The sequence below is a fragment of the Lucilia cuprina genome, chromosome 2, assembly GCF_022045245.1.
Source record: "Lucilia cuprina isolate Lc7/37 chromosome 2, ASM2204524v1, whole genome shotgun sequence".
NCBI classification, from domain to species: Eukaryota; Metazoa; Arthropoda; class Insecta; order Diptera; family Calliphoridae; genus Lucilia; species Lucilia cuprina.
In genome coordinates, this window is record NC_060950.1 from 50,833,890 (window position 1) to 50,850,449 (window position 16,560).

The following is a 16,560-nucleotide window of genomic DNA, read 5'->3' on the forward strand; positions in this document are numbered from 1 at the left end:
TTTAAGACTACAATACATTATCAAATAATACTTTGTATTAATACAAAATCAGATAATGTAAAGTACCTTTAAGTGGTACTGTATACCTAATACTTTCAAAAAATCTTTTAATATAAATAAAAATTACATATAGAAAACAAATTTTTAAAATAGAAAAAAGATTTGTATCTTTAAAACAAACATTTAAACAAACAGAGAGAAATGGAATTACAAATTTACTCGAAAGAAATTCCTGAAAGTTTTTTGGAGTTTTTGCAAGTTAGACCTGGTTCACACTAGAAAACTTTTGATTTTTCTGTGTGAGAGATAGATAAAGAAATATCAACCATCTCTTTCTCTCACACATAAAATCAGAATTTTATCAACAAAAGTTTCCCAGTGTGAACCAGGTTTTATTCTCTAGTTTGCAATTTGTGCAGCTGTTTTTAAAACTTTTTTTTGCCATTTGTAAAACAAACTGCCGATCCACACTAGGAAACTTTTTTTGGGAAACTTTTGATTTTGCATGAGAGAGAAAGAATATCATTCATCTCACTCGCGGTACGGAGTTTCTCGTACTCGGAAAGTTGTTTTGTTATATTTCTCGTTCGTACAACAACAAATCAATGCAATTAACACGTAGTTTCTGAAACAAAAGTTTCTTTGTTAAGGAAACTTCAAAAGAGAATTAAGAAAAATTGTCTCTACAAAAGTTTCCTAGTGTGGACCAGGTCAAAGCTACATCAAGATACTTTGTTGAATCAAGCAACTAAAAATATTTTTCAGAGACTTTGTTTTTATGAGGATAATTGCTGTGATCACCATTAAAAATTGTGTTTTTGCAGTTTATCACTGAGAGAAACCGAAAAGAAGAACAAAATAAAATTTAATTTTATTTAATTTTAAATTTTGTAAACATTTTTAAAAATATCTGGTTAGACCTGGCTCACATTGGGAAATTTTTGTTGATAAACTTTTGATTTTGTATGTGAGAGAAAGAGATAGTGGATATTTCTTTCTCTCACACACAAAAATCAAAAATATCCCAAAAAAGTTTCTAGTGTGACCAGGTCTTATGACTTTTTGTTTAAAAGCAAAACAATAAATCGCAAATATTAATTTTATTATTTTTTATAACAAATACAAATTTTAATAATTTTAAAAAAGTAAAGAGAGTTATTTCACCGTATTTATTATGTTTTACGCACACACGATGTTATTTGCTCTGCGGTCACCACAAAATGACGAGTAAAACCGAATAATGTTGTACGACAAGCATTTTTATGTTGCGACCCGTTTGTAGAATATCAAAACTTTTTGATCTTTCGTACAACCAAATCAAAAAAAATAAGTATACAGAAATGATGACTCATTTCTTTACTAAAAACAATTATAATAATTACACTGCAAGTATGTCAAAAAGACACAGAAAAACGCCCAGACACTTAATTTTGGGTCGTAGAATATAGTGGCATACTTCGTTTTGAAAAGTTGAGTCAAAATCGGGAAATATTGCGTTTTAAAGTATGAACTTTTATTAGGTGATATTTTATTTTTTTTTTTTAAATTTTGAAAAAAATCAAAAGTTTCTCAGTGTAAACCAGGTCTTAATGTTAACCTACACAGATAAAGTATTGTTGCTACATTGACTTTTTTTGTACGAGTACAAGAAACACCGTACCACAAGAGAGATGATTTCATCTCCCTTCCACTCGAAGGTGCACAAGACTTAAAACTTTTATTAAAACAGACTTATTAAATAATTTGTTATTTTTAATCTCCATTATTTCAGTTTAAAACTAGGATTTTTTCTTATGAAATACTTTTTCAACTCTGGTTTAAGAAAATTTCATATGGAATACGTGTCAATTTGTATGGACAATTTTATGGAGTTATTTCATTTTATCCATTAGAAGTTATTTCTTTTTGGGTGCTATTACACTTTACCGCTTCCAACAATTTTTCAAAATATATAGTTAGTCAGATAATTAGGGGGTGTGATATACTTCGCATTAAATCAAAAGACAAGTTCACAACCCGTAATACCAAGTTCACACGAGTTAAATTACTTAATTCGGATTTACGTAATTCGTTCATTTATTTTATTTTTTAATATATGTGTATATGATACAAAATACGTTTGATACATTATTTTAAACAATTTTGTAATATATTTTGTATTTTTTTTATTTTATTTTTTATTTATTTCTAACAAATAAAAACAAACAGCTAATTCTGATAATGATTAAAATTAGAAATGACACTCATTCATTTGAAGGTAATCCAAACTGAATTACGTACAGCTTGTGCAATTCGCAGATGATTTTTTATGGCGAATCATTTAATACAATTAAACGTGAAGAATAAGACCTGGTTCACACAAGGAAACGATTTTTTGTAAATTATTGATTTTTGTGTGTGAGAGAAAGAGAAAAAAATATCAACCATCTCTTTCTCCCACACACAAAGTCAAAAGTTTTTAAACAAAAGTTCCCTAGATTTGGTTCACACTGGGAAACTTTTGTTGAGAAACTTTTGATTTTGTGGGTGAGAGAAAGAGATGTTTGATATTTCTTTCTCTTTCTCTCACACATAAAAATCAAAAGTTTCCCAGCGTGAACCAGGTCCTAGTGTGAACCAGGTGTAAGAGAGTAAATGTTTGGATTGTGTGAACGGGGTATAAGGAGGAAATTACATACAAAGTGACAAATTTGTATATGGTGAAGTATTAATAATTTATGTTCTTTAAATAATGAGGTCAAAATTGAAAATGTCATCCTCGTAGTTGATACGGTATTTTAAAATTACAAAAAATATAAAGTCTGTCTTGTTTTCTTTTGCTGCAATTAGATCTATTTTGATGCGTTAGCATCATTTAAGCTTTATAAAACTACAATAAGGAAAAAATATGCAGATTTTTTAACGTTTTTGTGTAAAATTATTGCAAGCAAGTTTAAAAAAATAAGAAAAAAAAACAAGTTTTCCTTTTAAATTAAATTTTATCAACCTGCCTTTATGAGTGTAATCGTAAACATAAAAAACTTAATAAAAAATAAGATTATATTTACTAAAATAAATAAATTGCACATTTATAAAAACATAACTATGTACTGTTTACATACATATAAATTTACCTACATAAAAAAAATAATTCAAATAAAACATATAAGAAACATAAACAAATAATATTAAATTATATAAAATTAAAAATATGTATAATAAAAATGTAAGACTTTTCCTCGAAATAAAAAAAGAAATCAAACTTATTTTATGTAAATGTACAAAATACTATGTATTTAACCTTTTTATATTATCGTTATTATTATGTAAAACTGAAATTGATAATTTCTATAATAAAACAAAAGACTTTTCTGTATGTAATCCGCAAATACGAGTACTTAAATGCTTGTTAAATGTATTTTTATATAAGTTTAAATTTTCTTTTATTTTATTTCTTTAAAAAAATAATTTTTAAATAATCGCAAAAGGCTATAATATTATTAAAGTAAACATTCTTCAAAAATGATAAAAATAAGATTATTTTCTACGTTGCACACTTAAAACTAATTTAAATGTAAATAACCCATAATTCAAGTTTTGTCAATAAAAAGTTAATTTTTTTCTTAACTAAAATATTGTGAGTTATATTTATATTCATAAAAATTCACAGGAACATATCTGAAGATAACGATATATGCACAATTCGGATGAACGACGAATTTAGCTTATCGCGACAAACGATTCCACAAAACATTTTACGTAAATTCGTCGATTGAAGCACAATTCTCTGCATTTCTTTGTTTTGTTTTTTTTTTATACCCACAATCAATAAAGAGGGGGGGGGGGGTCGAAATATTGTTCACAGACCCCATAAATATATATATTGTGGGACCTCGTAAGATTCTGTCTGTCTGTTGTTGGCACGATAGCAACCACAAAACAAGAGATATTGAGATGAAATTTTCTCAAAATTTATTTTATTGATCAGATATGTTTGGTATTTAAAATGCGTAAAATCGGTCAACGATTTCACATAGTCCCCATACAAATGTACACCCCGGAATATTGTATAAAGCGCTTCAAACATTCACAAATTCGTTGTTTATTAAGCAAATACCACAAAATTTCACATAGGTCAGTTTTTTGTCGTCTGAAATAAAATTCTGAATTATGCCGGACATAGGATTAAAATTGGCCCTACCCAAATATAAGGTCCCCTCCATAAAATTACTTTAACGCTCATTATTGGCTTAAAAATACGTGTACAGCGATGAAATTTTACAGATGTAAATTTTATACAAGCCAAAATCTATCTACCAAATTTTATGTGGATCGGTCTATAAATGACCCTACCCCCCAAATAAGGTCCCCTTCAGAAAATTATTTTAAGGCCCATTACTGACTTAAAAATACGAGTATAGCAATGAAATTCGACTCAAGTAAGTTCCTTGCGACCCAAAATCTCTTAAACAAATTTTTTGTGAATCGGGTCTTAATTGACCCTCCCCCATATAAGGCCCCTTTAGAAAATGACTTTAAAACTCTTGATCCATAGATATTTTTAATATATTAAAATCTTGTGAACTTAATTTCCGACTCTGAATCCTCAGATGATAATAACAACACCATTATAGCAAATCCCAAAAAGGATGAAGTAAACTACCTATTAATAAGAAAAGACTATCTGGAGCACAGAGGAGGAAGTTGAAAAGGATGCTTCAGGAAATCAAAATTAGTCAATCCAACGACACTCCAAAGGAAAAATCGGACTTTGTCACAAGATCTGAGGCAAAGAGGATCAGGACTCCCGAAGAGTTTACAACTGAAATTAAACCTAAGAAGAAAGAAAGAGCTCCCCGTCTTCTAATACACAGTCGAAGCCAAGCCATACTTCGCTTAAAGGAACTTCAAATAAGGGTGAAAACGCCAAGAAAGATATTCCAAAGACCACCACGTCGGCGAAAACAACCTCGAAGGTACAGGTACCTCAAAAGAAGCCCTGAAAAGCGGGGAAAGAGAGGCTAGACAGTGGAAAAGAAAAAGAGCCGCCATCTTCCGCCAAAGTTGCCAGAAGAAGACTCTGGGACGATCTCTGCTATGCAGTTTACGATGCCGGTAATCCGACATGCAAAATTCCAATAGACCAACAGAGTAAGGTAGAAAGTCTGGTGAATAAAAAGATAGTGGACCACGCAATCGCAAGCAAACAATCAATTGAGAGCGTGAGCTGCGAGTTCAGCATGGCCGTTATGATAATGAGGTTGGCCAATGTGTTAGCACCCTAAAGAACTTGGCGGAAAGTATACGTCCCCCCTGGGACGGCGCTTAGCTGGGACTGCCAAAGAAGTGCGAGCTTCGGGTGTTTTTGAAGTCCACTGGCTACATAAAAGGATGGGGCAGTCAAAACCGGCCAAATAGGGACACTAAGACCATACCCAAAGCATCATTAGCAAGTACTGGTAATTTTGAGGAGTCAAATCCTAAAAGTGAGGAGGAAATCACTCACTCGCCAAAAGACAGAACAGCAGTGCTGTCCATATGCCTGATAAGGACCCCGCAGCGCCATCAATGGTACCCACTGCATCAATAGCCACTTCAGGTTCCACGGAGGAGTCAAATCCAACGAGCGGGGAGCTGATCACTAACTCGCTAGAAGAAAATTTAAACCTCCATCGGAGTGAGACGGCTACCAAGGCTCTGATGGCTAAAATTAACACAGGCAAGATACATATAGCTTTAATCCAGGAACTTTGGACGATTCGCAACAAGGTTTCTGGATTAAATCACGTAAATTTCCAACTTTTCTATGCTGACACAGGGTCTCGACCGAGAACATGTACCTATCTTATGTCACAAAAACGTATGTTTTCTCCTCTCAACAGGATTATCCACATCGGATGCAACGGTGCTGAAGCAAGGTCGTGGCAACATATACCTTGCATCTGTTTACTTTTAAAGGGAAAGGATTCCAATTACTTGTATAGAAGAGCTGAGGAAGCTCTGAATACGGCCTTAAGCTGGGCTTAACCGAGAGGCCTCAATGTTAACCCGGCAAAAATGAAATCGGTCTTTTCACAAGAAAGACAAAAATTTCTATGTATATCGAACCTTGCTTCCTTGGCAAGAAGAAACCAATGGCCGACAAAGTTAAGTACTTAGATGTAATTCACGGGCGAATATTAAAGTGGAGACACCACATAGAGGATTGGCGCAACAAAGTACATCGGTGTTGGGCAATATGTAGGAGAACTATAGGCATGAAATTTGACCTTAGTCCTACTATGACAAATTGGCTTTATAAAAGTGTAATTAGACTAATTCTATCAGAATATGTCGGAAACTTTAAAACGCTGATCATAGATAGAATGTATTAGTCAAGCGGAACATTAAGGCAAGTACTAATAGGAATCCGTTGTTACGCGGTTGGCTCTAAATTGGGGGATAAAGTGGGGATGAGGTTCTATATTGAAGATCCAGAAGCAGAAATATACCACCGTTTACCAAATCATAATACAAGCTTCCAGGCAGAAGAACGAGCAATAACGGAATGCGTAAATTGGATTAGAATAAATATGACGCCCTCAGCGCTTTATATATTTACCGACAGCCAGAAGGCAATTAGGAGATAGAACTAAATCTATGACCGTATTGGATTGTAAGAATGCTTTAACTGAATACTCTCCCAGAGGTAAGGTTCACATTATTTGGGTACCAGTCCACTCGGTAGTAGGGGTAACGAAAGAGCGAATGTAATAGCTTTAAAGGGAAGGGAGCTCGAGGAAATTAACCTGACAAATGCAAAACCATTCGACGCAAATGAAGCTGAACTAAAAATATGGGAGAGAATCCCATAAGAATATGGGAATAATGAAACAATGGGTAGAACCACGAAAATCCTATGGGGTGACCCTGATGAGAGCAAGACGAAAAATCTCCTCCAAATGAGCAAGTCTGAAGTTAGTATGATAGTACGTATTCTGGGTGGACACACAGGATTACGAGCACATTTATGCAAAATTGGACGAGCGGAACCAGACGTATGTAGAGCATGTGGAGAGGACAGTGAAACACTGGAGCACTTTCATTGCCACTGTCAGCCATTCGTCAAAGTTAGATCCAAGTATCTTGGAAGAGATGTTGTTCCTGACTAACATTGATTGGAAGATTCTTAGGAATTGCGTTCAGGAAACTGATTTTCTGAACACTGAAAAATAATTAATTTTTTATGATAAGGAGCGCACAACATTTTCGAAGTTTTTTTTTTAGTTTCTATTATTCAGAGTTTATTTTAAAACAGTTTGATACAATTTTAAATGTTCGAACATAATATTGTATTACCATCCTATATAATCATAATTATCAAATCTAAGTCAATCTGTACTACAAGAGCAGGTTTAACCATGATAAAAATAAAGAAGGTAGTGTCAATCAAAAATTTTTTTATCAAATAAGGATTTTTGAAGTTTAGTTTTTTGTGAGCATTATATAAAGCGTTGCCACATTCTTAAAAATGATTTTGATTTTCGAGAAATTTTTTACAAAAATGTGTAATTTAAAATTTACAATTTAAATAATAATTTACTATTACGTTATTTTGGACTATTTGGACTAGCAGTTTAGAAATTTCAGATTTATTTCCAAAAAAAATTCGATTGTGATCGGAGATATGTATATACATACCTTAAAACTCAATGTTTGCAGATCAATTAGTATTTTAAAGTTACCTTGTGGTCATTGGCACAGCATTTTTATCCAATCTTACACGTTTTGCATTAACTGAAATATTACTTTTAATGCAATGGTCGGAGCATAAGATTGGCTCTTTTGGCAAATCTTCTTCGGAAATTTTACATATATCTAGCCATTGTTGTCGTTTGTTGGGTAATGTATGTTTGCTTAAAAAATAGTTGGTATTTTAGCAGTTGGGGACTCATTTTTAATATTTGAAAATTAAGATCTTCCCTTTAATTCATCATGTTAATAATCTCAAACTTCTTTTAACTCGTTTGTATGAATCTGGTTTTCGAGGTTATTTTGAAAAATGCTCCTTTATGCACCCAAAGATAGAGTATCTTGGTTATATTATTAGTTTTTCTGAAATTCAACAATGCGAAAATATAACAGAAGCCATTAGTAGTTGCCTCGACCAAGAAATATTGCAGAACTTTAGTCATTTTTAGGAAAAGTTAACTATTACGCTTCGTTTATTAAAAACTTATCTACAATTTGAATCTATTAAGAATCTGAATCTATTAAGAAAGAAAATCGGAATGTCCGAATGCATGTACTTCAAAAACCTTAAATGAAGGTCAGAAAAACTATAGTCAGATAGAAAATGAAGCATTATCTATTATTTATGATATTGTCTTGTGCCGAAACATTTGGGAAGGGGATAAATGGATACCCGAAAAAATAATAAAAACTATTGGGAATATGATGTTTCTAATTGATGTTGGAAATAAAGTTTGGAAACGTCATATTAATCAAATTCGTTTGAATAAATCGCTAAATAACTCTAATTTTAGCAAGACGGATTTCTATATTCGGCTGTGCCGAAAATACCAATTATGTTTTAAAAAACAGTTTTTATTTATTTTTAGAACTTAATTTAATTTTATAAAATATCAATTAATTTTTGTATTTTATTATAACTTTACATTTTATATCTGCATCAAAGTAAGTAAAAACAACAATAACAAATAAACAGTTAATTTGTAGTACAAGCCGCGTTTTGCATTCGTAATTCAGCTCTGGGTGGAGGAAGACCGTTGTGCGCAATAGTGGTGCTTAAGGGTAATCAGGTCGTCCTTTTTGCTCTGCCTTCTAGAGTTTTACGTTTCAAACCGCATTGGACAATGTGTGACGTCAGATAACTGTACCGAGTTACAGTTTTTCTTGAGGTGCATATTTACATGTGCAATCGTGTTAACTTAACCTAAGTTTTAATTTTGATTATGGTGGTGAACCAAAGAACTCGAATTTGGAACATATGAGCTATTTTTTTTTTCTAGCTAAAATTGGTGATGGAGTTGTATAACTTTTTATTGCAGGCCAAATAAATCTTAGTTTTGGAAACTAAGTAACTTAAAAAAACAAACAAGCCGCGTTTTGAATCTACTTGTATATCTGCACACATGTCACACATAACATACACACAAACAAATATAAACTGTATTAGCGCAGAAAGAAATATTAACCGTTGTACTGTACTACCACCATCAAACTGTATTACCACTCTCAAATAAATATGAGCTGTATTACCAACATTACTGCTTTATCTCCTTGTTGTTGCTTTTATGCTTTTATTTGTAATTTGTTGAGGAAATTTTCGGAGGTAGTCTCAGCTTTTTGCCCATATCTCAGTTATTTATGGACTGATTTTGCTGATTTTTAATACAGACAGAAATATTGAAGATTTTGATCCCGAAGATATCTAGAGTCTTCAGAAAACTGATTTCAACAGACAGACGGAAATGGCTTAATCAACTCCGCTATCTATGAGGATCCAGAATATATATACTTTATAGGGTCGGATAATTATGTTGTGGAAATTACAAACGGAATGACAAACTTATATATACTCTTCTCTTTCATTATAGAATCAGTTCAACCATCGCAACAAAGTCCTCAAACTTTTGAAAATTTACAACAAAATATTGGAAATAGTCAGAATCGAAGAGCTGAAGTTAATGATCCTAGAGCCCTAATGGATGAAAATCCTTCGGTATCAATTTCTGAAACGTCATTAGCAATAGCAAAACCACAACTACGCAAATCAAGCCGCATTAAGAAGTCTGATCGTTACTCTCCTTATTTTCCATGTTTTGAAATAGACGAGGAGGAAATGTTATGTTTTTACTTTCTTTAAATAATTTTGAATAATTCACTGAATTTTATAATTTTGTTTTGTCAATTGTTTTTAAATAATTTTCTTTATTCAATTAACTTTTAATAAACTTATAACTATTTGATTTTGTAAAATATTATATTGTGTTGAGTTGAATAACATTTTAGATTCAGGGACTTTTTAAGAACCATTAACAATTTTTTGACATTTATTTCTAATTTTCGAACACAATTTCGAGAATATTCGAACACAATATTGTATGACCTGGTTCACACTAGGAAACTTTTGTTGAGAAACTTTTGATTTTGTGTGTGAGAGAAATAAATGGATGATATATCTATCTCATTTTCTCACACAAAAATGAATAGTTTCCCAAAAAAAATTTCCTAGTGAGAACCAGGTCAATGTTCATCTGATTTTGTATGTGAGAAAAAGAGATGTTGATATCGCATTCTCTCACACACAAAAATTAAAATTTCACAAAAAAAGTTTGCTTTCTGAACCGGCACATGATTGCCAAATTTCATTTAATTCGAACTACGCGAACTGATGCCAGAAGCTATAAATGTTTTTATCACTAGTGAAATACACGTTGAATATTCCATTAAAACGCCATATTCCATTAAAACGCCATATTCTGTAATAGATTCTCGCCATAGTAATACTTCTGACGAATATCAAGCATTTTGAAAAATCAACTTGTGTTCGCATATGTACATAATATAAGGGTGAATATGTACTTTGAGAGCGCACATTTAAATATAACGTATATTTTCCGCATTACCGTACCGTTGGCGTTATGGGAGCGGCACATATTATGAGTTACCCTGTCTCCAATTCCACAACGTTTCTATTATGAAACAACATTTTATTTGAAAGTCAGTAAAAAAACAGCTGTAGTAGTCATCAATTTGTAAAAATATTAATATTATAAGGATACAGAGAAAATTATTGTTTTTTATTATTAAAAAAAACTGGATTACTTCTTATGTATGTTCAGTGCGTTTGAAAATATTTGTGAGATCTGGTTTTAATTTAATAAGCTTTTAAAAGAAAAATAAAAAATGTCCGAAGAGGACGTGATAAAAATCGATCAGCCCCAAGAGCTGAGCTTTGAAAAGTGTAAGTGTATGTTCGTCTACACCATTGTTAAACTTTGATGCATTAAAAATTGTGTCATTTCGTTTAACAGAAACAAAAATATAGAAAATTATTAAAAAATTATAATTTACCTTTGCCCTCAAATATCTATTTAGATTTAAAAAAAAACAGATTGATAAAATACATGCATACATATATATGTATGGGTCATATTTAACAAACAAAAATATTAATCATTTTAATATAACCTGTCCTTGATTGGGCACAGGGACTTCCACCTCTGTAGTTTATCAAATGCCGACTTCGCAATAAATGCTTTCTATTCATGGAATTAATACTCCAATTTTAAAGTTTGATTTTATAGCCGTAAGATTGTAGAATTGCACAAAAACAACCAGAATAAGAAGAAGAAATATGTTAAAGCATACGTAAATAATTTATCATTAGCAAATACACATAAAATTTTTGATTTTTGGCATACCCATATCAGAAGAGAATATTAAGAACTAGCATTTGTTTTGCGAAATCTATACATACAAATAAAAATTTATTTTCATATTACTAGGTCCGGAAAGTCAAGAGGAACAAGAAAAACGTCAGAAAATTGAACAACTATTAAAAGAGGGTAATGGAAAAATTGAGTTGAAATTGTTAAGGGAATTGGCTCGATCAGATCATGGTCTTGTAACAGATGAGTTGCGAAGAAAACTATGGCCTCAATTGGCTGGTGTTGATGTTACCTCTTTGGATCCAGCTCCCAAATTAAGTGACTTACAGACTCATCCTGAATACAATCAGGTCGTACTAGACGTAAATAGATCGTTGAAACGTTTCCCACCTGGTATTCCTTACGAACAACGTATTGCCCTTCAAGATCAGTTGACCGTCTTAATATTACGAGTAATTAACAAATATCCAAATTTACGATATTACCAAGGCTACCATGATGTGGCAGTAACTTTTCTTCTCGTCGTTGGCGAAGAGGTGGCATTCGCCGTGATGGAAGAACTCTCAACAAATCATTTTTCCGAATGCATGCAAGAAACCATGGATGCTACCCAAAAGAGACTGATGTTCATATGGCCTGTTGTTAATTTTGAAAATCCAAAACTTTTTCAATTTTTGCAACGTTCTTCCGTCGGTACTTTATTTGCTTTGCCGTGGTATTTAACATGGTTCGGACATAGTTTGAACTCGTACAAAGCAGTCGTACGATTGTACGATTACTTTCTGGCCTCTCCAATTTATTCGCCTATTTTTGTAACGGCATCGATAATATTGCACCGCGCTGAAGATATTTTGCTTGAAGAATGTGATATGGCCATGATACATTGTCTACTCTCCAAGGTAAACTCACAATAAGATTTTAAATACATCATTTTTTCTCACATATGTTCATGTGTATATTTGCAGTTACCAGACAACTTGCCATTTGAAGATCTCTTAAAAACATCGAGTAATCTTTATGAAAAATACTCTTTGACTGTAATCGAAAAGGAAGTGGAAAAATTAATTCAACTAGAGTAAGTTATATGATGTGCTTGCTAAAATTTCTTTAATTAATAAATTGCGTTTTACTTTCAGAAAACAGCAAAGAATATTGGAAGAAAAAATGGCTTTGGAGAGACGAAAGAAAATTGCACGAAATACGAGGCCCAATGGCAATTATTTGATCAATCATTTATTGCCACAGTTGCTTACACCAAAATCCTTTATTGTTACCACGGCATTTTCGTTACTTGTTGGTATTTGTGCATACTATTACAAAAGTCAATATATGTCTACCGGTATTAGTTGAGTAAGTCTGAACTTGCTGCCGTCTATGTCAAGAGCTCTACGGCATGCAACACCTCCGCATTCAGGTTGGATGATAGGATTTACAATATTTTAATTTTATTATATTATTAAGAGATTGTGGGTTGCTTTAGTCTCTATATAATTAGTTTATGGGTCTGTTCCTTTAAAAGCGAACGAACAAGTATTTCATAGTTTTATAATGAAAACAACAAACAAATTCGAAAATTTGTTATTGTTTTTTATATAAAATGAGAAAGAAATGTTCGTTCGCATTTAGAGGAACACGCAGTATATCTTACATCATTATTATTATTATTTTTTTTTTTTTGTTTACCAGCATTTAAATTTAAGTTGAATTATTAAATATCATAAAAAAATGTTATTTGTTTTTGGTTATTTGTACTACTTTAAGGAATAAACTATGTGGTATACTTACATATTTTTCTATATTTGTGGTTTACTTTCGATAATATGTAATTCTTTCAGACAAAAGAGTGATCGCATAATCTTGTATAATAAAATGATTTATGAATTTATTTATAGGTACATATTTAATTTATTTTCTATTTTTAAAATATTGTTAAAAAGACAAACACTAACATTAAACGAGCAAAATTTTAAAAACTAATAAAAAATTATTTAATTTAAAAGGCTATATTACATGTGTTTAAACATTTTTTCATTTGTTTTTATGCAATAGTATTGAATATTAAATAAAATTATTGAATACATAATTTAAATAAAACTTTGGAAAATAGAATTGTATTATTTATTAGTTTTTTTTTTTAATTTATTGTAATATTTTAAAGCCACATTTAAATATAATTATATTTTATATTATTGAACCTAGAAACATGAAATTTAGCGTGTAGAGCCTTAACTAGGTAAGAACCTACAAAAAGGGACTTTTTGGTACTTTTCCGTTCTACAAAAGGTACTTTTTGAATTTTCTACAATATTGAACCTAGAAACATTAAATTAAGTATGAAGAGCCCGGATTAGCCCAGAACACATAAAATGGGACTTTTTGGTACTTTTTCGTTCTACAAAAGGTACTTTTTGAATTTTCTATAATATTGAACCTAGAAACATTATGTAGAGCCTGGATTAAGTGGGAACCCATAAAAGGAAAGTTTTTAGTACTTTTTCGTTCTTCAAAATGTACTTTTTAAAATTTCTATAATATTGAACCTAGAAATATGAAGTTAAGCATGTAGAGCCAGGAATAATTTAGATTTTTGATTTTTTTAATAAAATTCGTAATGACTGTTTTTTAACACATCATGGTGAAGGGTATATAAGATTCGGCACAGCCGAATATAGAACTCTTACTTGTTTAATTTTTATTTATTAATATTGTATTTTTTATTGATTTATCATCAATATTATTTAATAAACTTCTAAGAAAAAACAGGTAAGAATGCTATATTTGGCTGATCCGAAACGTATATACCCTTCACCATATTGTATTTTAAACATATTAGTTTTATAAATTGTAAATTTTTCCCGATACTATTTAGAAAAATAAAGCATTTGGTTTGTTTTTTAACTATATTTCGGAATATTTTTACTTTTTTTTTTTGTCAAAAAATAGATTTTTTACAATAGGGCTCAAAGGGGAGTAGAGCAAAATATGGCCCTATCCTTAAAAATGTTGGTAGGTCTCCTTCAATATTATTTATGTAGAATTTAAAAGTGTTATTAGTGTTTGTAAGTGAATTTTGACCTTTAAGTCATTTAAGCGGTTGTATGGGGGCTAGTCGAAATAATGAACCGATTTCAACCATTTTCAATAGGCTTCGTCCTTGGACCAAAAGAAGCGTGTGTGCCAAATTTCCAATTATTCCAATTATCTTGAAAATTAATCGACTCAGAAAATGATTCTAAGCCGATTGGTATACTTTAAGGTGGGTATAGGGTATATTTTTGTATGTTACAAACATCAGCACAAACCCAATATACCCTCCCCACTAAGGTGATGTAGGGTATACCTATGGTAGTCTATGGTAGTATGTGTTTGAGCACCACTGATCTAAACATACAAAACGAAAGATACAGAAAAACAAAAACAAATTAAACAGCGCAATAAAACCAACCTACATCCAAATATACGAACAGAATTCACAAAAAAACAAAATACATAACTTAAAGAAGCCAACAGAACAAAACAAAATACGTGGTTTATCGTTGACGACATAGTGGTGGATATAATCCTATACAATGTCGTCATTGAATATATAGCTGACTTTTTACTGTAATTGTTGCTTATTTATATAAGCATGAAAAACAAATATTTTTTTCATGCTTTAATAAATCAACTCCGCTATCTATGACGATCCACTTTTCAAACTACATACATACATACATACATACATACATACATACATACATATTTTTTTTTAAATCGCGGAGATTATTGATTTAAGTTATTAATTTATTAAAATGTATTTGATACTTTTGCTACCATTAAGATTAATAATAATTGATCATCTATTTGCAATCGACAATAGCATCTTCAATCGTTTTAATAAATTCATTTAATTTGTTATAATCCATTTGAATATGCAGTTGCTGCATTTGATCATTTCGCCGATGGTTTTGACGCAAATTCAAGCTTAAAGTTGTTAATATTTTATTATTTTGTGCAAAACTGCTATCGCCCAGAATTAAACGTGTATCCCAATCGAATGATTCGATTAGAGGATACTCATTAGCGTTTTGTTCTCGTATCAAATAACACAGTACTTCATTGCGTCTGGACTGCAAAGCAGATGTAATAATTTTTTGAAATTCCGGTGTAAGGTTGGATAATTCCGATCTTACAAAATCGCTTTGTTGGCCACTATTTACATCGCTAGTGCAGATACTACGATAGAATTTTGCAATACTTTTTGTTGTTAATAGAAAGTCATCAGGATTGTGAAACCCGTATTTGTGTGACATGCGCATCGTTTGTTGTTCATCTTGATTTCCAATTAAAAAGTCTATGGAATGATTAAGAATCTAAATTGAACAGAATTTTTTACATGTATATTATTACAAAACAATAGCAACATTTTGCTTACCTCAATCAAAATCTCTTTATTATCTATATTCAATAATAATTCATGTTCCTTCATTATTTCAAAGTATATTTTTATATCTACATAGACAACTTAAACTAGCTTTTCGCATCTCCACAACAATAAATAATCCAAAAGAGCGGAAACTTTATTTTTGTTATGTGGAATAGTTCTTTTAAAGTTTGTTATTCCACTTAAATATACAACATAAGGTTGTCCAGGGCACACTCAGAAAGGTGACTGCATCACTACAACAGTACAAATACAACATGTATTTTGTTTTTCTACTAGAATCATACTAATGTCAAAAATGACATCAGAAATATAAACAAATAGCATTCTTAACATGTAAACAATAACAACTTTTGACATTATGCATACTCTACACAAAAATAAAAAAAATAATCAGCTGCTTTATTGCAGTCACCTTACTTTATTATGCCATAAATTGTCCCAAGGCGAATTCATATAAGGTGGTGTTATTCAATCAGCTGATAATTTTTGTCTTAATTCGCTGGTTTACATAGCTGTCAAAGTTTGTTATTGTTTACATTTTTATATTTAAAAATGTCCGTTAAACGGAGAAAAACTTCGTTAATATTTTGAATTATTTATGTAAAATATCTGAAAATACCAAACATTTCGTAAACAAATATCATTTTATTTAAATAATGACATAATTGGTATGTATACAAATATGTTATTTAAGAAAAATTCGAAAGAGCGAGAAATAGCTATTTCATTGTGACGTCTCTGTTTACCCTGTGATATTAT

The 16,560-nt window shown here is 31.1% G+C and overlaps 2 protein-coding genes across 2 annotated transcripts; one reads left to right on the forward strand and one right to left on the reverse strand.

Moving 5' to 3' along the window:
- The first annotated feature begins 10,714 nt into the window (after nt 1-10,714).
- On the forward strand, nt 10,715-13,364 carry LOC111680016 (TBC1 domain family member 20). The gene is made up of 4 exons (XM_023441623.2): nt 10,715-10,948; nt 11,493-12,274; nt 12,341-12,450; nt 12,512-13,364. The coding sequence occupies exons 1-4, from the start codon at nt 10,891-10,893 to the stop codon at nt 12,723-12,725; spliced, it is 1,164 nt and encodes a 387-aa protein (XP_023297391.1). The 5' UTR covers nt 10,715-10,890; the 3' UTR covers nt 12,726-13,364.
- Nucleotides 13,365-14,572: 1,208 nt separating this feature from the next.
- LOC111680020 (COMM domain-containing protein 8) lies at nt 14,573-16,059 on the reverse strand. The gene is made up of 2 exons (XM_023441627.2): nt 15,790-16,059; nt 14,573-15,727 (listed from the first exon to the last, which is right to left on the reverse strand). Exons 1-2 carry the CDS (start codon nt 15,841-15,843, stop codon nt 15,215-15,217), a joined length of 567 nt encoding a protein of 188 aa, XP_023297395.2. The 5' UTR covers nt 15,844-16,059; the 3' UTR covers nt 14,573-15,214.
- Between the last annotated feature and the right edge of the window lie 501 nt (nt 16,060-16,560).